General features: G+C 42.7%; 1 protein-coding gene across 6 annotated transcripts in view; it reads right to left on the bottom strand.

Moving 5' to 3' along the window:
* Positions 1-21,255, bottom strand: part of FSTL4 (follistatin like 4) — a 183,677-nt gene that overhangs the window by 156,257 nt on the left and 6,165 nt on the right. For all 6 annotated transcript variants that reach the window (XM_072348399.1, XM_072348398.1, XM_072348396.1 and 3 more), the window contains exon 3: positions 12,035-12,068. In XM_072348399.1, coding sequence (XP_072204500.1) covers positions 12,035-12,068 — 34 coding nt within the window. The remainder of the gene's footprint in view (positions 1-12,034; positions 12,069-21,255) is intronic.

The raw sequence follows: 21,255 nt of genomic DNA on the forward strand, positions 1-21,255 counted from the left end.
TTCCTATTAATTCCTGCTATTCTCAGAATTGCATGAACAGAAATTGAATTATTTCTGAAGCTCAGAGACTCAGCTAGAGGTATAAGGCTCTGAACACTCAAGATGCATCTTAGAGTCTCCAATACAATAAAGACCAAAGGGTGGGGGTTAGCTGTAACATAATCCCAATACATCCATATAATCAGTGCAAGTACTGCTGATACGGGATAAAGCATCAAAGCACCAGTGTTAACAGAGGCACCAGTACCTCCTTGCTGCTGTCTCCTGTTTTTCCTCTTACAGCTTGTATCAGATCAATGGATATTACTTTCCCTTTAAGACTTGCCTCGCTGAAATCATGACAAAGGCAGAAAACAGCAACCGAATGAGGTTTGTACACAGAAAGCAAAGCATACCAAATCACTCAGACTAATATAGCTCCAGGAATCAATAGGAGTATTTTTAACCACTCTCATAAATCTCTGCTCTGCTTCTGCTACTGAAAGTATCAGAATAGATAGAGTCTCTCAGGCATCAACAGGGTTGGATCTGCAGGAGTTGGGTGTGCTTCTGCAAAAGCCTTAGAAAGAGGCACCATGTCTTCCTGACAGACACAGCGTGCCAGGGGCAGGGGCACAGCTCACAGTCTCAGTGCACCAGTCATTCATTCTTAAAAGCAACACAAAAAAAGACTAGCCAAAAGTGACAGGAAAAGCGGAGAAAAATGCTAAAAGCTACACTACAGATTTGGAGGATAATCTGCAACTTAAACATCTCGCCTTTCTTCCTTCTTTAACATATGCACACGGCTACTTGAAGCTTATCAGAGTCGTAGGGATGCGATCAGCAAGGAGCACAGAGTGCCCCAGCAGGCAGCCACAAGCTGCAACTTATTAAGGCTGAATGCTAACCAGGACATGGAAGGATTTGCTACTCCCTACAATGGAGAGGCACATCATAGCCATGAGATTACAGAGGACTGACATTCTGCCAGTGTTATGAAGTTAAATATTGTAATTAGCTTTAAGTAGATTTTTATTTTGGAAATCACATCAGCTTTGGTGATGTTCGCATCCCAGTAAGCCATGCTGTCCTGTGTCCCACCACCACAGAACACCCCTAAAGCCTTGGCTGCTAGGTCGGAGTATTTTTTATCTATCCATAAATCCTACACATATAGCTGGCATCATATTAAATACTCTGTCAAAACTGTCTCTTTTTTGACCAAAGAAAGAAATGTTAGAGGTAACACAGACAAAGGAGATAAAGAAGGGAGACCTGAAAGTCGTTTTTAATTTTCCAGCTAATAAAAATTAAAATGAAAATGCTGTCAAAATCGAATTGTGCACGTAAGGAAAGCAGAATGTGTTCACAGTGACACAAATCAGCAAATTCCATTCAAGAATAAAGAGCTGGAATCTGATATCTGACAATTGCCATTAATGTTCTAGACCTGACAGAGCACTCCTGCACTCAAGTTCCTCTGGTTTCCTTCTGTCTCAGTTGTCATAATAAAAGATAATGCTTTCTTCTTACAAGCCCTGACTTCCACATCCTAGCACCTGATAAATAACGGGCACAGAGAATAAACATTTTTATCTTAAGAAGGAAATGTGTGTCCTCAGCAAGGACTAACCACACCCTACCTAAAGAAACCCAACCCTCTGGCTTTATAGATCCTACCCAGTAGATCCAAGGTATGCTCATGGAAACCTCAGATCTTTCTGCTATATGGAACGCCTCAAGGGAGATGAATGTTGCCATTGGTGGCATCAGGAATCTTTCCAGTAGCTAAAAGGAAATACTGCAAATGGTGATGTTTGTGAAAAACTCATTTATCTTCATAACAGCATCTATAGCAACAATCAATGAGGAATTTACCTTGCTACAGACAGACTGAATCAAAGAGTCACAACATCACCAAGGCTGGAAAAGACCTTCAAGACCACCCAGTCCAACCACCCACCTACAACCAATATTTCCTCACTAAAACATGTTCCCTTAGTACAACATCCAAACATTTCTTGAACACCTCCAGGAACTCTGCCTGGACTCAACCACGTCCCCAGGCAGCCCTTTCAATGCCTGACCACTCTTTCCTTCTTTTTCCTTTTCACAGATATTCAACCTAAACCCACCCGGTGCAACTTGAGGTCGTTCCCTCCAGAATTTGAACTTCTCTGTATTTAAGTCAGCATGGGTCTCAGCTTTAAAAACAAATCATTCTATTAGTTCTACCTTATTCTTGCTCACAAGAAGTTTATCTACAAGCCACAGTAGCTATATGGTGCTTCATAAGCTACAATTGCTGAGACTTTGCTTGTGCGAAGAATTAAGATCCCAATTAACTAAGTGAAATGGACATAATTGCCAGTGACAGAGATGAGGGCTGATAATGGTAGGAGGGCTGTCCCATTGGTGCTGCCTCCCCCCAGAATGCCATGCCATTGCTGCCCAGTCTCGTTGCCCTCCCCTCTCTCCTCTGCTTTAAGGCAGCCTTCTGAAAGGAACAATATTGTTGTTCTGACAGAAATCCTGTTATCCCATGGGAACTCCTCTGAAATAATACCAATAGGTCTGGTTTAAAGGAAGTTAGAAGCTTACTGCTGCAAAACCACAAAGGTGAAGTGGAAGCTCTGAAAAGGGAGAGCATCATTTGAGTGCCAAGACAATATTGGTTTATCTAAACAAAAGAAAACAAGCTGGGTACTTCTACTGCTTTTCCCTGCATTCCTTCTGTTAAATGAATACAACAAAATGTGTTTCTGTTATGCCATTCATTCTATTAATTGTGATACCTGTAGCAGCTGAAAATAATGTTTCGGGCTTTCCAAATAAACAGGGAAAAAAGTCCATGGCAAAAGTCCATGTTGGGGCACGCATTCAGCAAAGACAGCATGCAGAGCTGCTCTCACAGTAAGAATGGACTCTTCCCCTCCGGTGAACAAACATCTTGTGAAATAATCACAGAGCTCCTGCCTGCTGGAAGGGAGAGGGGTGAGGGAGAAGGCAGGGAACTTAATTACTGTTTCTGTTTTAAAATACTAGAGGTGCACAGTTAGAGATGTCTGAAAGATGGCGGGGTCATCTAAGCAGCTGCAATACAGCTCAGCTCTGATAAACATGCCCCGATGAGCACACTTCCTTTGAAGAGTGAATTACAGCCCCTGATACACAGATCAGCAAGGATTTGTTCTGATGGTGCTACTTATATTAGGTGAACATTAAAAAGTGGTAAGTAGTTGCTTTTAGCAGTACTACATTCCAATAGAAATCTCTTCGAAGCTCACCCTGAGCTGGATTAGCACCCCAGCACTCCCACACTCCCCAGAGATGCTTCAGGATGTTCCAACAGTAACTGCAAACTTAGACTTAACGAAATGAAGCCTCTAATCCAGGTGACCTGTTTTGAATGCATTTAGAGATGCTGTCCAAATACAAACCTTCAAGCTCTGTGGGAGGCATTTATTCTATTCCCAAAAGGGAAGTAGGGGACTTTCTGCTTTCAACATTCCTTTGCCACTAAACTTCATATGAAATTTCCTTCTAAGATGGTGCTTAGTACTGAGAGCAGTCAGGGCCTCAGGGATAACTCAAGGTACCTGCATGGGCTCTTATTATGCCCCTTCTGGGACTAACAACAAGGAGTGGCTTGGCAGTGGTTTTAAGACTAACAGACCACCACAAACATGTTCGCGATGGTAGCTTACCCTGTCACAGTGGCAGAAGCAGCTATAGGGCTATAAGGCATTTCTGCATAGTTATACGGTAAAGATAATGTAGTCCATTTAGTGTTTTCTCTGTGTCATACAGTCATCTTGTTGCTGAACTTCCCTCATAGCTGAGACGCTGCTCAAATCCCCACTCCTGTATGCTGCGTATATCTCATCAGCATCTTCCCATCTATGGCCACAAGAACACCCAGCTCACACGCCTGGCGGCACGGCTGAGCTAATTGCAACAATCCCATCCTTTACAAACTGTTGTTTCTCTGTACAAACATCTCTAGCAATGGATCATCCCTCATTGACACGGGTGCCAGCAGAGTCAGACGTGCTGATAACAGCTGCACAGGGCTGCCTCCAATTTCTGGCTTCATTGACTCTATTCCCAGAGAATAAAGTTTGCCATACTGTTGAATCTGCTAAATGTGGTTGATGAACTTAATTAATGGGGTATAAGGAAGAGCTGAAACCTAAATTCAGGGCTATGATGTAACTTCAGAAAAAACTGATAATTTTAGGAAAAAATAAATAAGTCAGTGAAAAGAAGGACTATGGAAAACGAAACAACAAACTTAGGAAGGATAATAAAAGATCCAACTTAACTAACTCTGAGAAAAAGCGAGTTTAAATCATCCAAATATGTAAAGTAAATTCCTAGGACAGGCAGCTCACATCACAGCCTTTCAATGGCAGAAGGAAAGCAAATAGATGAAGGGTCATTGCATACTATTGCCACTTGCTTTGTAGTTGCAGTGAGAAGCTAAATTGAAATCTTGTAAGAAGTGACATTTTGAAAAACTTCCAATTCTGCAGATAGAGAACAGGGCACTTTCTTCTCCTTGTACGTTTTATTCTCCAAGCAGGAGCATAACTTCCAGCTATTATCTGCTGGCTGCACAAGGTGCGTTTCAGCTGTGGGTCTTTCCACCAACTATTTCATACAACAAACTACAGCAACAGATGCTGATAACCCAGCAGAACTGAACCTATACACTGAATAAAATTAGAAGCCAGGCTCCAGCTTATCCCTTTTGAAGGAACAGGCTCTGAAATCTATAGATCCTTTAGGTCCAGAATCACTTTTTGCACACTAATTTCATGCCACCAGAATAGATAGCTTGATTTCTTCAGCTTCCAATAGTTTTCTTTGTACAGCTGGGCTGGGATTCAAGCTCTCCAAACGTTGCCTATCCTAGGGGCAGACAGAAGTCAGAAGGAAGGCACATTATTAACCTCACCAAAACAGGGAGATTAAAAGGAGTGATCATAAGACAAAGCATTTCTGGGAGAGAGGCAAGGGTGAGAAGAGGGATGAGAAGAGGCTGGGATGTGAGGACCTCAGTCAAGCTACTTTCTCAGCAAACACAAAGCCTGTCCCTTCTACCTCATCCCACAAGGGAAGCGGCTCTCAGTGGTTATGATACCTTACAGATGCATGCAAAACAACTAACTGCTCTCATATTCTCCTACAGATCTCATCAAACAGCAAACAAGCAGTATGGCATAGATAAATAACTACTGCCTTGTGACAAACAAGGAAATATTTATGGAAGGCTATTAAACCTTGATTACTTGTCTCAGAGACTGGAGCGGACTCAGAATCACCAATCAGCTCTGCTGGCAAAATACATATTTACAAATGCTTTAACTTTCAGAGTTTACCCAACGGACCAAAATGGCTTATTCATTCTATTCTAGCTCTATTTTGGTCTACCAAATACAGTAAATGTGCTGTTAGGTGCATAATGAAAACCCGTTTAGAAAAGTAACTGCATCCCCTTATGCACATGAGATTTTTCTTTCCCAAACACCAAGAACAACTGGAACATTTTACAGACTCATTATTTCCTATTAAAAATATACTGGCATACTAATCACTGAGCTGAAATCTGGCTTGGAAATGTGAAGCATGAAAGGAACACCTGCCAACACAACACAGCCCCCTGATAAACCACTCATTTAAGCAGGGTATTTCCTACCACAGCACTGGCCAGCCAGCCCCTGCGGTTTGGTGAGGATTTGACACAGTGGAAGATGACACTGAACCCCAAATACTGCAAAAGCCATCAATGCTCACCTTGTAGCCACTGCCCTGACAGAGTCCAGCAGCACTAGGGACCAATGGGAGGGCAGCATTAGCACTCCCTGCTGCTTCACAGCTGGGCTAACCAGGGCAATGCTTGGCACACCACTGCCATCACAGGTAAAGGCCACAGCCACCTGGTTAGGGCTGCCTGAACTGAGAGAGAACAAAGAGGGCAACTTCTGTCTTCATTTATCTCATGTTTGGGCAGTGAGTTGAAGCTCTGGAATGTTAAATTAATTGCTCTGCCTTGTGATAAAAGCTCAGCTTAGGAAGAAATCGCACACTGATACCTAATAAGCCTAACTGAAAATATACCGTGCTCTTGCACATTAAGTGGCCTAAGCAGCATATTTCAAATCACGACTTAAATTCATTGAGACCAGAAGAGATCCTGGATGTTGAGCTTTCTGACTGTAAGTCTGCAGTCTATTTCACTGATCTGAGACACAGTGGATAAAAAGACTTGAAGAATATTTACATACTACACTCTGCTGCCTTTACTAGAAACACCTGCTCATTTTTCTTCAACCCTCACAAAGCAGTTCATTGTACTGTGCTCTGGCAACTCAGGGTTTCCAGCAAATATGCACCTTTCAACACTGTGTGCAAGCCCTCCCAATAGGAGAGAGGCTTCCACATCATGCACTGGGCTGCGTAACAACTGTATTTGACTTCAATAATTTACCAGCAGCCCTGTCTAACAGGGGAGGGTTGGGAACAGAAATCAGGGAATGCAGCTGCAATCCACAAAAAGGGCAGGAAGGAGGATCCAGGGAATTACAGGCTGTCAGCCCGACCTCAGTACCAGGGAAGATTATAGAGCAGATCATTTCAATTGTCCTCTCTGTGCTGTGGGATGACAATTGAGAGATCAGCCACAGCCAGCACATGCTTATGAAAGGCAAGTCCTGCCTGGCTCACGTGGTCCACCCTCCTATGACAAGATGACACTCCTAGTAGATGAGGGAAAGACTGAAGACAGTATTTACCTGGTTTTTAGTAAAGCATTTGACACTGTTTCTACAGCATTCTCCCAAAGAAAGTGTCTGCCTGTGGCTTGGACAGGTGCACAGGTTATTAAGTGAATGCCAGACTCAGAGGCAAAAAGGATAGCGAGTTTCTTAAACATGCACACAAGAGGGTGACAGCATCAACAAATGAACTAGAAAACAGGAGTTGGAAAGGAATGACTGCTGAAATTGGACCACCTGAAGCCCGGTCACAGCAAGGAAGCCACCAGTCTTTTTCAGGTGAAAAGTGATAGGAAAAGGTTACAGCTTCAGGTAGCACCAGGGGAAGTTTCCATTGGATATTAGGGAGAATTTCTTCATGGGGAGACTGATCAAGCTCTGGAAAGGGCTCAGTTTTGTTCAGAATGTTGAAGGTGTTTGCATCCACTCATCCTTGCTCAGAGCCCCATACATGTGTGTGCAGTGCTGACAGCTACAATAAGGCAGTATGGGACCACTCATATCACTAATTAACTACCATGCCTAACACCAGCAAATGTGTCAGCTATTCTGGATCCTTCTCCCTCCTCACAGTTCTACTCCCTCTGTTAACCCACATCACCTACAACCATAAAATACAACAAATCGTAATTAAACACTAATGCTGACATATGTGGGAGTAAACAACTTTGTCCAACCTCCACTCCCAGTTTGGGTTAGTCTGCCTCTACAGAAGCATGCCAAGTTGATACACACATAGCATACACACAGAGGTATGAACATCTGTGCAGTACCTTTAAATCTAGATGTCATTTGAACAACCTGACAGCCAAGATCTTGTGGAGCACAGCTATTATTTCCAGGAGATCTGACCATGCCATACAGAACGAGGACAGACTTCTTGGACTCTAGCAGTAAGGAGAGAACAATGGGATGGGAAATTAATAGGTGATGTACTACAAAAGAAATTACAGCTAATCACTTTGTTGTGTTCCTGAAGGGTCTGAGGAGAGAAAATTGCTGCTCCTGCCAAGTTTTGAGAGCCTTTCATCTTCTGTGGATAGATGGAGATGTGCAAAAGGAAAGGATGAAGTCAACAGACAGCATTATTGTTTTATAACCATGACTCGGTTTTTCATCTAGGGCATAAGTGGCAAGTAATGAAATATTTCTTAAGCTGCTGGCGGAATCCTCCACTGCTGCTCACTGATGCACACTCAGAAACTTCCCATATAAAACTGCTGCAACTTTGCTATTTTCTATAATATAGTTCTTCATGGTGACCAGCAATTCACTGCAGCAATGAGGATTCCATATCATTAAACATATAAAAACACAAGTAAGACTTTCACAATACAGAGCTTGTGAATACTTTTCTTTGAAGTCAAAGAAAAGGCTTCATCCCTTTAATGCTGAACAGATAGCCAAAGTTTGGATCTTTAATGTAGTTTGATGTCATCTGTTTGAATAAGCCTGGAGTTGCATCTCATTTAAGATTATATGGACAAACAGAGTGGAAGCAATCTGCTCGAACACTTCTTGGCTGAATGGTTTAAAAAGCATCTTTTGACACTAATTTGTTGAATGGATGATTGTGAGCAACATAAAAACAACTTAAGTTTTACATGTTTGGACTAGATCCTCAGCTAGTAAAAACAAAGAGAGGTCCATTAAACTCAGCATGGCTTTGCTTGTGTCTGCAAATCCATTTCTCTCCTCAGTGACTGTCCACACGTGGTCATACAGTTCTAGTCTGCCTACAACTTACTCCAGATACTGAGCACCCCTTAGCCCTGCACTGCCATCATCGTCTGGTCTGCATGAACTGCAGCTTTCCTTCCAATCTCTGTTCCTGCCCCACTGTGTCCAATCAGTCCTCCTGCACCTTTACACTATCCTCAGCAACTGATATAAAAAACACCGGGTATTTTACTCAGTTTTCCTTTTTTTATTGCTGGTTTCCTGTAGCACTCCTGATAGCATCTGACATCAGAAACATCCACACCTGAACAGAAGGGCCAGATCAAACCCAACTCACCTCAACAGTGCAGGGAGCTCATCTGCTCAACATACACTCAGAGTGGCAGCAGGCACTGAGATGAGAATAATCCAGAAAGTAGGACTTTGGAGGTCATACTGCATCTACACTGCAAGAACTGCATGGAGGCATGGTTGTGTAGATGCATGGAATAAATGACCAGAAAGTATTTAGATAGAAAATGGGAGAAGATTGGATAGTTTGGAAAAAATCTGCCTGCTTTAACTTGCTCCCTGACTTGAGTTTATAAGAGCAAGAAAATGGTATTCAAATCCTGAGCTTATTAACCACACGCTGGGTTTTGTTTTTCTCTTTAAAGAAGGCATCCCAAAATCCTGTGTCTCGTGTCATGTTCTTTCTTCCATTATAGGAGTATAATGCAGATGCGAACTGCAGTGGGTTATGTCTGAGAGCAAAATTTCAACGCAACAGGATTAAACGGGAAGTACAAAAATATTGTTGCAGCTTCTAATCAGCTACCAGAATGAGGGTTTTTTTTCAGTTCACAGAGCATTTTTAGTCTCAAAGGATAATAACCAAACACCAGCTTGACATCCCAGGAACAAAACAGATCTGCTGCTTCTGCCCCTTAAATTCAGATGTCTTCAAACATCACAGAGGAAGGTGGCTGCCAGCTGCAGCCAGGGAGGCATCTCCCCTCCATACCACAGCAATTAAAAGTTCATGTAATTATATTTGATCCCATGCCCACAGAAGCCAAAGGAAGCCATTCATTGATTGTAATGGGCTTTGGAGCTGCTTCAAAATTTCTCCAGCATATGCAGTCCTGACTCTGGAAACCAAAAGCATCCCCATTTAAATAGGCTTAGCCACAGCTGAAAAAAGAAGAGCTTTCACATCTTTCTTACATCTAAGAAATGCAAACCTACTAGTCCAGGCAGCACTGACCATCAAGTGCCTATTAAATGGGCTATTTGTTGAAAGACGTAAGTACAGTGAGTCAGTGTTTACCCATGGACCATTTGACAACAACCAAGGCTTTGTTTCCTTTGAAAGAAGGAAACTCCCTCCTTCAATCTAAAGAAATCAAATCTTCTGCCCAAAAGGAAAAACATCTGAGAAGTGTAAGCCAGGACTGCCCCTCACTTCAGCAAAAACACTTAGAATTGCCCTTGCCCATCCACAATCACTACATAAGGAAAGCAGTAATGAATGTAATAAATAGAATATGCATGCTATGGCTCTCATTCGTGGTGATTTTTCAGCTTTCAACCACAAAGCCAAACGTTGCACCAGGGATAGGGAACAACATTCGCCTTCCCCAAAAAAGGATCACTCAAACCTCTTGTGATCTTCAAGTAAAAAAAAAATAGTCATGATCCACAATTGAATTGCTGTACTAAAGAAGAAAAGCCTCCATTTTAAAATCAGATCACATAATATAACAGAATTTATAATCAGTTCTTGTGCACATATATATTTTTTGACATTCCTGTTGTTTTTTCTAGGCCTAAGTATATCTGCTCGGCAAACACCGAAGGCTCATTGGGCTCCTGAAGGAGACTTGGATTGTTTTACAGGAACTACTGAGGACTGACTCCAGAGATGACAATCCTTAATCATTGCTGAGAAATCCCCAGGCAGCTTAGCAAACAACTGGCTTTACTGACCAACCTGTACTTCCCATGTTAGCATTTTCTTCCTGAATTCCAAGGAGTCTACAGTCCTTCAGACACCTCATTTCTGAGACTGCACTGAAGGGCAGAGTCTTCTTGGCCACCATTCTCTTCTCCACTCCCCTCCACACCTGTATCTAAACCTCCTGACAGACAACTCCTTTGGCAGAAACACACTCAATATAAAAAGCTTTTGTTCCACTCTCACAAATTGTTTTCTGTTCAGAAACTGACACATCCTCCAAACAGAAGTCAAGCCTTGCATACTCTGTGAAGACAAAAAAAGTCTGCCTAACTGAGCCTGGAAACTCAGTGTTTAGAGCCACTGAACTCAAAATCCAATCAATGCTCTCAAGGAATGTTTTCAAAGCAGCTGCGCAATCCATAAACTCAGTATTACTTTCAAAATTTGCTATTAGATGTTCTGGATCCTTTCAATGGTAAGTAGCCTTTGGAGACCCAAATCACATCTCAACTCAGACTTGTGGTACTCCCACAAAAATTTGTTCATTAAATCCATTTTCATCAGCACAAGACTGGACTCAGTCTGTACCTCAGTAATAAACCTCACATCACACTCCACAGTCAGATAAATGTCTCCACATCTGGGAAGCAGAAGCGTTTCTCTGCATCTTTGATCCACTTCAACAACCCAAGAGCCCTCCTCACTTTGAGGCAGATTGAACTCTGATAAAACAGAGCTTCATTAGAAAAATGGTAGAAAATCATTTGGCAGAAGTTTGGCCAAATATACACATGTCAAAAACCTGAGCTAACCAAACTTCTACAGCAACAGCTATTATTTAAACTGCTCAAGTCCCTCTGCTGTCTCAGCCTTGATGGGCTGCAGAGCCCTTACCTGGAGAGTGAAAAACACAGGAATACTAATCTTTGCCCAGATGATGAGTTACATTTGTACCTGGCCTTTTCATTTATACAATAAAACAGTGCTAGTTACAGCCTTTTTCTGATATACAGGATGCCGGAAGCAATTAAAGTAGTTACTGAATAAAAACAGGGAAGGCATTCATTTGTTCAACAACAGAGTGCCTCCCACTTCACATAATATCAACAGAGATGAAACTAAACTGTGTGAAAACGTCCAGAAAACTTTGCCTAAACAAAATCAGAAATGAATAACCAGAAGGAGTTTTTTGGCCAATTCCAATGCAGCTGCCAGGAACCATCAAACCAGTTACTAACACTAATGCAAAAGAGTGTGCAGGAGCAGGGCTTGAGCTCAGGGCACCAGCAAATTCATGTTCAACATTCATGCACTTTGGGGGGGGATTTGAAACACATCAGCACATTGAAAGCCTCATTCAGGTCTTTTTTCCACCCCTAAAAAGCTCCCAGGGTCAGAGTTCAGATCCTCTGCCAGCACTCCAGCATTGACCTGCATCCCCAAGTCTGTTGTGCAATTCAGTGCAGAAAGAACGACTTTGCATTTAAAGAAACAAGTCACTACTCTAAAAAAATCTGTCAGGCAAGTGCTAGGAGGCAGCCTTTGAATCCTGGCAGCAGTACACCCTTTCAAATGTGTAAACTCATGTTTGTTTTAAGAAGTCACTGCAAGAAGACTCAACACCAACAAGCAGATTGAAAGAAAACTTTCCTACCTTTTCTTCTTGTGTCTTCAAACCTTCCAGATACCTGTAAGGAAAAAAGAGAATTGTTTGTGGTTTTTGGAGAAGTACAAGAATTGTTCAAAGGCAGCAAGAAGAGAAATCCCTAAAAACATTAGTCACTGTCACAGGGAGGCATCCAGGAAGCTCCACACAGTAACTGAGTAATTGCAAATAATCATTTCAGTTTGTTCACAGATGTTTTGGTAGATTAATACATCACCTGGAGCAACTCAGGAGGTCACACAATAGAACACAAAATCTTACCTAAAATTGATTATTATATTTTTCAGCTGTTAAAAGGTTTTTTTTTATTTTTATTAATATACTCACACAATTTGGGATCAAGGGGAAAAGGAGATACAGAAATTTTTAGCAGGACCTGTCTGAAATACCTGAATGATTTCAGAATGAGCAGGGTACTCACACTCACTTCAATATTTGCGTACCTACACCTGCTCTGTTTCCTGCAAAGCATCTCTACTACCTCCCACCACGGAACTTTTAAAGACACACACTGCTTAAAGTCCCAGTGGGTACAGCACTCCCAGACAACACTATCTACTTATACTAATGGTGATACTCCGGGGTAATAAATACTTAATTCCAAGCAGGAAAGTTATTTGCAGATTAATTACAAATACTTAGAATTTCCATCACTCAAATTATTTCTTGTATCCAGAACTGAATACAGCCGGATCAGAGGACTCCAGAAGGCCATCCCTCCCACTACCTGCTCTCCGTCACATTCACCTGGACACTGCCTGCTGGCCCAAGATCAGCCCCCCTCGGCACAATACAGCTGGAAGATCCTGAAGATGCCCAGATGGATGCCAGCACAGTTTCAACCAAAGAAGCTGGGTATTCATCAGATGACAGCACAGGTGCCAGCAGCAGCTTCCAACCCAGCCCCATGCTGTGACCCAGGGCTGCATTTGCTGCGTTATAAAACCTCACTAGCATCTTACCTCTTGATTATCTGCCTCCCTTTTTTAAAAGCTGTTTTCCTATCCATGTCCCCTGGAGCACAGACACAGGGAACAGCAGCAAGCTTTCTGGCCCTGCAATAAACACTCATTATGGAGTCCTTTCGTCTTGCAGCTATGCCTTATTTAACTTCATTTCATCCCCTTAGTGTTCACGGCTCTCGGATGTTTATCTGAGAATGAAATAAAAAGGTCTTTTCCTTCTTTCTTTTGATAGGAAAATAACACACACAGCCTTCCCAGCCACCTGAGCCTTCTAACCCACCTGATGCTTATTACAGTTTTTATTTGTGCTTTGCTTGCACTTACAAATAACTCCCTGCAGACCACGATCAGACAAAGGGAAGTAAAACAGTGCAGCGTGTCATGAAATCTGTCCACTTGCTGCTGCTGGAGCACACAATGAGAAGAAAACAAAGCTTTTCTAAATGACAGAAGGTAGGAATAAGCAGAAGCAAAACAAGCTCATGGAGTAATAGCAGCACCTGCTCTGCTAATTCCCTCAGGCCTTGCATCCCCAAGCCTGGTGGACACCAGGCAGCATCACGTCAACCTGAGGGGTTTCACACACAACACACCCTACATGGCTGCAGCTGTTTCCAACCCTTTCTAGCCTGTCACCCCAGGCTCCAGCAGTGAGGCTGGGGCTCCCAGCCATGCCATACAGGTGGGCCTGGCCCTCACTGCAGACTGAGGACAAAGCCCACCATGCAACCTGGGCCAGGCCTGCTCCATCCCAGTGACAAGTCATCATTACTTATCCATCATCATTACTGGTGGGCACACCACAGAGGAAGATTCTGTCCCCTACAAGGGACAGACGTGTTGCCTGGAAAACAAAGTTCTCACCAAAAAGATGATCAGAAAGGCAGGAATGGGCTCACTGGAAGGTTATCTCATTGGAGATAAACAATAAAAGGGGGGTATTTGCTTATAAAAACATTTATTCGTTATTCCCCATAGGATTCTACCACAGTGATCTTGAGAAATATGTGAAACGGCAGTCAGGATTAGCACAGACTTCAAAGCATTTATCCTCTTTAGGCAGCAAAGCTCCGAGCTGTGTAGGCAGTTACACTCCAGGGACCTCTCAAAGCTTTTCAAAATATTAGTTTGAGAGGTGGGGCACAGGATGAAAAAAGCCAGACACAGCCTGCTATCATTAAGCCCGTGTTCGTGTAATATATGCAAAAGGGAAGAATACTTTTAAAGTTCCCCTGGAGTCCCTCGCTGCAACAAGCTGCTTGAATTCTCTGCAGTTCAAAGGCTCAGAAACAGTAAAACTAATTATGACTATTATATTGATCAAAAGAAAAAAAAGACAATCATGCACTACAAAAAATTCAAGTGTCAACTCTCTTGTATTAAATACCCTTTTGGTATTTCCATGAAAGAGCTGCAGGAAAAAAAAAAACACCAAAGGTTGGTCTTCAAAGTTCTCCCTTCTTTCACACTGCTTCCCTTTATAATAAGCCCTAATGAATGTAAACTATCCAAAAAATACAAACCAAACCCAACCCAGACAGTATACAGAGAAACATCTTGATGGCAATTCAACAGGAGAATATGAGGTCACGCTACAAAGCATCACTTCATTACCTGGGAGAATATCAGTGCCTGCTACACAGACTTACACAGAGAAAAGGCCAACGGTACTGAGAGCAGACAGTACTGCAGAAATGTAGACAGGGACTGAGAAAGGGGAAAAACACACCCAACAGCCATAGCAAAACTGCAGTGACCACAGAAAGGCATCAACTCCAGGCACAAACAACTCGGTCCCTCCAAGTGGAGCTACAGCAAGAACTTGTTCTGCTCTTAGTTTGCCCGAGCCTCATCATTTCATTTTTGTAGCACAGAAAATAACAAACGATGCTAATTTCCCTCCTTGAGGGCCTGCTGAACGAGGCGACCTTTCTATTACTGATCTAACACACCGCTAAGACACGCTGCCGGTCCGGCTGGCCGCAGGCACAGCGCTGTGACGCACACTGTGACGGCAGCAATCCCCACAAAAAGGAGCAGCCTGCCCTTCTTTGAAGTGTAAGATGCTGCTCTCCGGTAACAACGACACACAAGTTTTGATAGCATTAGCAGAGAACCAAACCATTTCGATAAAATGCCATTAAAGTTCTCAGATGCGCTGCCCGAGGAACAGTGTTCTGCAGAAGCCATAAAGCAGATGGTTATATATTAGACTTATTTCACAGCAACCTTCCGGTGACTGCAAATTCCTTTAACTAAAAACCTAGTTTTATCAGATCGTATGTTTTCAGAGGAAAAAATTGTCCCTTCTATAAAACTTCATAAAACCTGTAGCTTTAATGCAACAGAGCAGTTCTATTTATCAAGGCTCAATTTCAGCACCTATTTCCTTCCTTTTTAAAGTCAGTTAATTGAACACAGAACAAAAGGCCCCTCTGCTCTGTATCCGAAGCGCCTAATCATTGTTTATGTGGAAATCAATGCAGTCTGTTTGCTCCAGCATTGCTTTTCACAAGGCAACTACCTACTGGAAAACTGTTCTCTGAAAGACTAACCAAACCAGCGCCTACAAATCAGAGCAGCTGCGGTGTCATTAAGTACAATTCTTAATTCTATCTAGGTTAGATGGAACAAGAAAAAAAACAGAGCAACAGTTCACTGCCTCCTATTACAACTTCACTCCCCCCTGTAGCTGCTGTGTGGAAATGTTACACACATTCATGCATGACACTCATGCAATTCAATGACTTCTTTTTTTTTTGCACCAAATCTTTTTCTACCTTTGTAAAAAGGGAATGAGGGTCTTTCTGAAGATAACATTGAGATGTCCTGCCAAGACATAATAGCCAGTTTGTTACAGGCTCCTGATTAATGCTGAATCGTGGGTGCACAGAGTACTTCTGGAATAAGAATCACATTTCATTCAGGACAAACATGAGGAGGCAGAAAAGATTTGTACAGAGTTAACTGCAACTACACATACAGAATACATAATATAACACTGCTTGGTGGCTGAGGACCTAGAAATGGATTTACTTGCAATCATTAGTGATTGATATAAGAGGGAGTGCAAGAACAGGGCTCCCTATCCTGAAACACTGTTGAAAAGCATGCAGAGATCAGCATTCTCAAGAATTACATGAAGTAATAGCACTTCATACTCTGTTTGTAATTGATGTGTAGTGTACATTCATAACCCACCAAAAGGGAGCAGAAAACCTTCTGCAGCTGTTTTTTACCCCCCCACATTCATATTCACTCCCATGCAGATCCTGGCATTCTGATTTGAAGAGTGACAGCACTGCAACATCAGTAACTAAACAGTCACAATTACATCTGAAATCAGGAAAGACAAGTTCCTGTCCGCTTTCCTTCAGCTGAAACCAGAATATCATTTCTTATAACCACCCCACACACCCCACATGACAAGCAGCAGAGCAATAGCCCAGAATGATATTTTAAGGAGTGAATCTCTGCAATACAGCGCCTTTGAACTCGTGTTTCCTTCCCTGATTCCCCCCCTTTCACACACCAGTATTTACATATTTATAAGTGGTTGTGCATTTGCTATTCTCATTAGCAGCCCCTCATCATGCAAGCATGTGTCTAACAAGTACCAAGTTTGGTACCACAGATACAAACTGCCCTTTAAGGGGCAGTTTACAGCAATTCAAAGAATCATTTTGTCCTGTTTCAAAGAACATTCAAGTCTTGTCCTTTAATACTGATGTTAATTTCATCACTAGATTATGAAATACCCTAATTAACAAGGTTATTTACTTGAAGTAGCTATAAGCAAATGCGAGTGTGGGGAACTTGGCCAAAGCCAACTATTGCAGCGTACAGAAGACTAAGTAACATTTCAGATCCACAGTGTTGCTATTGCTGGACTGTAGCAACTCTTACCAAGTACTTAGGACAAGACTGCAGCCCTTCACGCCTAGGTAAAGTAAATTCAGCACCGGCAGCTGCACTCACGTTGGGTCTATCACAAAGTGAGACGTTATATCTGACACACCAAATCACCAGGGACCTGCTCCCAGGATCAGCCTACCTGCTGTATGATCTCCAAATACACAGCCCTAACTCAGTTAGCAAATTAATAAAGAAGTAGCTGTTCTATTAACAGTGCTATGCCAGGGATCATTTTTTGCCCCCTTCAGAACACGTTCTTCCCTATCTCAGGGTGGGAGGTCTAGAAAATTGCAGACACTTAACACAGTGTGGGTGAGCCACTCTACATAAGGGCTGCAGCAGCACATGCAGCTGTTAGGATAAATATGCAGCTTGCTTTAACAACCAGCATTTTATGCTTACAGTCACAAACACCATGCCTTATTATTAAAAACCAATGCTAATGAGGCAGAACACCCACCTCACTTCTTTTTCTATCCAGGCACAAGAGGGGAAAAAGATTTACCCTGTCTGATAAGAAAGAGAATCCTTGATGTCCAACATCCTACATGATCATCTGCTCACACCACTGGTCGCCAACTGAGATAATTACTGCCTCTGATTTTACTCACTATTTTTGGACTTCAGACTAGAAGCTCAGGTAGAGCTTCATAAATGTCCATACCGTGATCAGGAAGCTGACAGGAAGCCTGGTTCAGGAATTCCAAGTACACAAAAAGTATTCTTTCATCCTGGTTGATGCTAGAAAAGTACCCTAAGTCACACTGCCTTCCCTTAAAAGCCATGCCGTAAGCCTTTTGTGAATGGAAGATACACTACATTTGGGAGAAAAAAAATATCAGTACTTAGTATTTTAAGGTTAATTAACTTCTGAAGAGAGTATCAGAAAACATAACCCTCCAGCACAGCATACTCGAATTAAAATTGTCTCAGACTTCCTTTTTTTTTTTCCCCCCCAATTTGCTCAATAAGTTTTACTCTGATGTTATGGTCTGCTTCAGGCAGCTGTCAGCATTTCCCCAACTAGATATGATTTTTCACAGTTGCTTAACTGTGACATCAGAAACCAATGCAAACTTGATTCCTGCTGGTCAGTCTGTGCCACCGCTCAGCAGAGCCAGGTACCCCCATCCTCACAGTCCCTCCATTCCTCAGAAGGCAGCATTCAACCCCAACCCAACCCCACACAAAGGACCCCGACACGTATCCCAAACACCATGAAAATATTCCACAGTACTCTCTGCTGTGGATATGTTGATACCCAAAGGGATAAAATACCAGTTTAGATTTGGAATGCTCTATAAGCAGCAGTTGCAGTTTATTTGAGACGCCACATACGCACCTAACAAGGAGTGAGTTATCAGTAAATAGCTGAGTGACACAAAAATAAATGTCGGCCTTGTTTGTCTCCCTTCCCCTTCATTAATGTTTAAAGCAGGGACAGGCTGGAGCCCAGCACAGATTTTAATTCAGCTGTTTCTCTCCTTCCTTTCTGCAAACTGACCTACAGGCAGGAAGAGCACACAGCAGAATACATTACTCATAACAATTCCTAAAATAAATACCAGGATATTAGATCTTCAGCTGCATATAAAATTGACACACTGTGCCTGCCTTACCCCAAGCTCAAGCTCTAAATTACACCTCTATCTGAATTATAAGCAAAAGCTTTTTATCAAAAGCCTTTGCAGTTTTGCACGTTACTTCCCAAAGCGCTCCCTTCCCAGCCAGATTCAGAAATAAAACTTTGCTGGGAAGGAGCACAAAACTGTCCCCATCGCTCCCCTGCTGCTCAGATTAAGCAGCTGCAGTCTTCAGCTGCAGCATTAAGTGAAACAACATGCAAAAACCTGCAGGTAATTAGAAGCTTCAGCAGTCACTGATGCTCCTGGAGAAGCACAGTTCAGGCTGTGTGTGGGCACCAGAGGGATGGCTCACCCTGTGCAGGAGGGCTGGCACCACACAGCTGGCTGCAGTCACAGTGCAGGTGAAGGTGACATTTATTATGTGCAGATTTTAAGCAGTTCAGGTGCTGCGCAAGTAATAACTAATGAGCAAGTCAAATAATAGATAATCTACACAGCTGAAAGCTTCCAGATGCCAATGAGAAAACTGTAACACCTTAAGAAAAGAATACGCTTTCAACAGCCATTAACATAAAAATAAGTATGACTTGGCACAGCTACACATGATATTTTGAGGCTGATTATATAATTAAAGGCATAAAGTGACAATCGTAGGCAAAAATGATCAAGGAACCCAAGCTGAATGAGATTATCTCTACAAAATCAGAGCAGTTCTGGTTCTGTGGCACAGGAGCAGCAAAAAACCCAATGAGCTCCCACTGATCTGGGAGCCATCAGTGGCATCCAAACACCGCTTTTAGATCAGCACCAACACAGGACTATTCTCAGCTTTCACACTATCCAGCCACTACCAAATGAGCCAGGCTACCTGCCGGTTGCACCCTGGAAAGCATCATAATACAAGATTTAATGGAAGATGCAGCACTGTGCCGGCATGTCTGTGCTCCCCTCAGCAGGTGAAGTCCTGCTGGCAACCCACAGCAGTGCCCTGACCAACCACCAGCTGAGAACTGCACCTTCTCCTCTCACTGGAGGAACTTGCCCCAGGAAGCATGGCAAGCAGCTTGGCTTCAGCACAGACAGGAAAGCAGCCCCATACTGACTGCAACAGGAGGAAAATACAAATGTTAACTAAGATACTTTGGTTCTCCTGAGAGCTCCTTCCCATGTAAAAAGGGAACAGAGATCCCCAAACTCCCCATCCATTGCCTCAGAGGCACCTCAGAGCCCTTCTGGGACTGCACAGGGCTGTCCACAAAGCATGGCCACCTCTAATCATAGAATGGTCTGCATTGAAAAGGACCGCAGTGATCATCTAGTTTCAACCCCCCTGCTATATGCAGGGTCACCAACCACTGATCAACCTCAGCACAAAAACAACTTCGGCGAATACAGAGCAAAGCCTTCTCCATAACTCTCACCCCAGCGCTGGTGAGCTCTATATATTCAGTTTTGACACATACTCTGCTCAGAAGGACTTGGTTCATGATGGCTCACCCTGGAAAGCTGCACATCCCAGCTGTACAGTGCTCTGTGTGCAGCACCCAGGAGCTGCAGGAGTGTCGGAGCACCCTGTGGAAGCAGCCTGAGAAGTTTCACAGTGCAAAAGCAACATCAACACCCTCCAGAATTAATGCGGACCAGGCAAGCTGATGCCGTTCAGTGCAGTACTAACACTGTCCTTTTTAATTAGGTTTCCTATTTTAATTCATTATGTACCCAAGGAAGTTCAGAGCGCATCCACATGTTTACCGCTATTCCAAATCAAGACTAAAAATATTTCAGAAAACAAATCTCTTCTCAGGAACAGCCATTAATCTGAGAGGTGAAGGGCTGAGCACCAGGGAAACATCAGTGCAGCACTGCAAAGTTAATTTCTCATGCAGAAGGGCTGTATATTGCAGCCTGTGGCCTCGATACTTATGTTTCCCTTTATAAATGCAAAGCACAACTGCAATAATTCCACAACAGACCATGAAGAAATCGATTTGGCAATCTGAACATAAATTAAGTAATGTTTTTGATTCAGTAAACTCGTTGTGATCTACATAGGAACAAGAATTAGTGGAGGTCAGGGACCCACAGCCAAGCGTTCGCTTTGATGAAGTTTGTAGGCATTTCAGATCAGAGCAGACTCCAAATTATTTGACCTGTAAATTAACACTTTACGTATTCCTAAAGTAATTTCAGAATCACTAGGAGCTTTTCCATTTGTGATTCAACATATTAAATGCACGTTAATGGAATTACATATTAATCAGCAGCCACCCACTTGGTAACTAACAAACATTCCTAATGAACCAAGGGCAGCATGGCAGGATGGCACAGACTGCAGCCTCTGAGCTGCCAGATGCTGTGGGTCCCACGGATAAACAACAGCCACCACTGCCCAGCTCGGTAGATGAACTCCCATCTGATCATAGCCAGACTGCACTAGAAAAAGATTAAGTGGTTTGTTTTGTTACAAAATGTATTAAGACCAAATTTTTCTGAAAGATAATAAATGCATTTTGAGATGAAACAGCAGTTCTCAATTTCACTGCCCTGCCTTAAAGCTGCATTCAGCATCCAGATTCGTCTTGGTGTTTGGTGCCGCACCACATAAGCATTGCTCTGTGGAACAAGCTCTCAGTGCAGTTAATTTATTAAAAACCTACATTCTGACACCCCTTGAAGCTATTTTAACTGCATCCTTTGTACATTACAAGTTTAAATATGCACACCTGCTATCAATTCTGTACAC

Source organism: Excalfactoria chinensis, chromosome 13 (assembly GCF_039878825.1).
Source record: "Excalfactoria chinensis isolate bCotChi1 chromosome 13, bCotChi1.hap2, whole genome shotgun sequence".
Classification (NCBI taxonomy): domain Eukaryota; kingdom Metazoa; phylum Chordata; class Aves; order Galliformes; family Phasianidae; genus Excalfactoria; species Excalfactoria chinensis.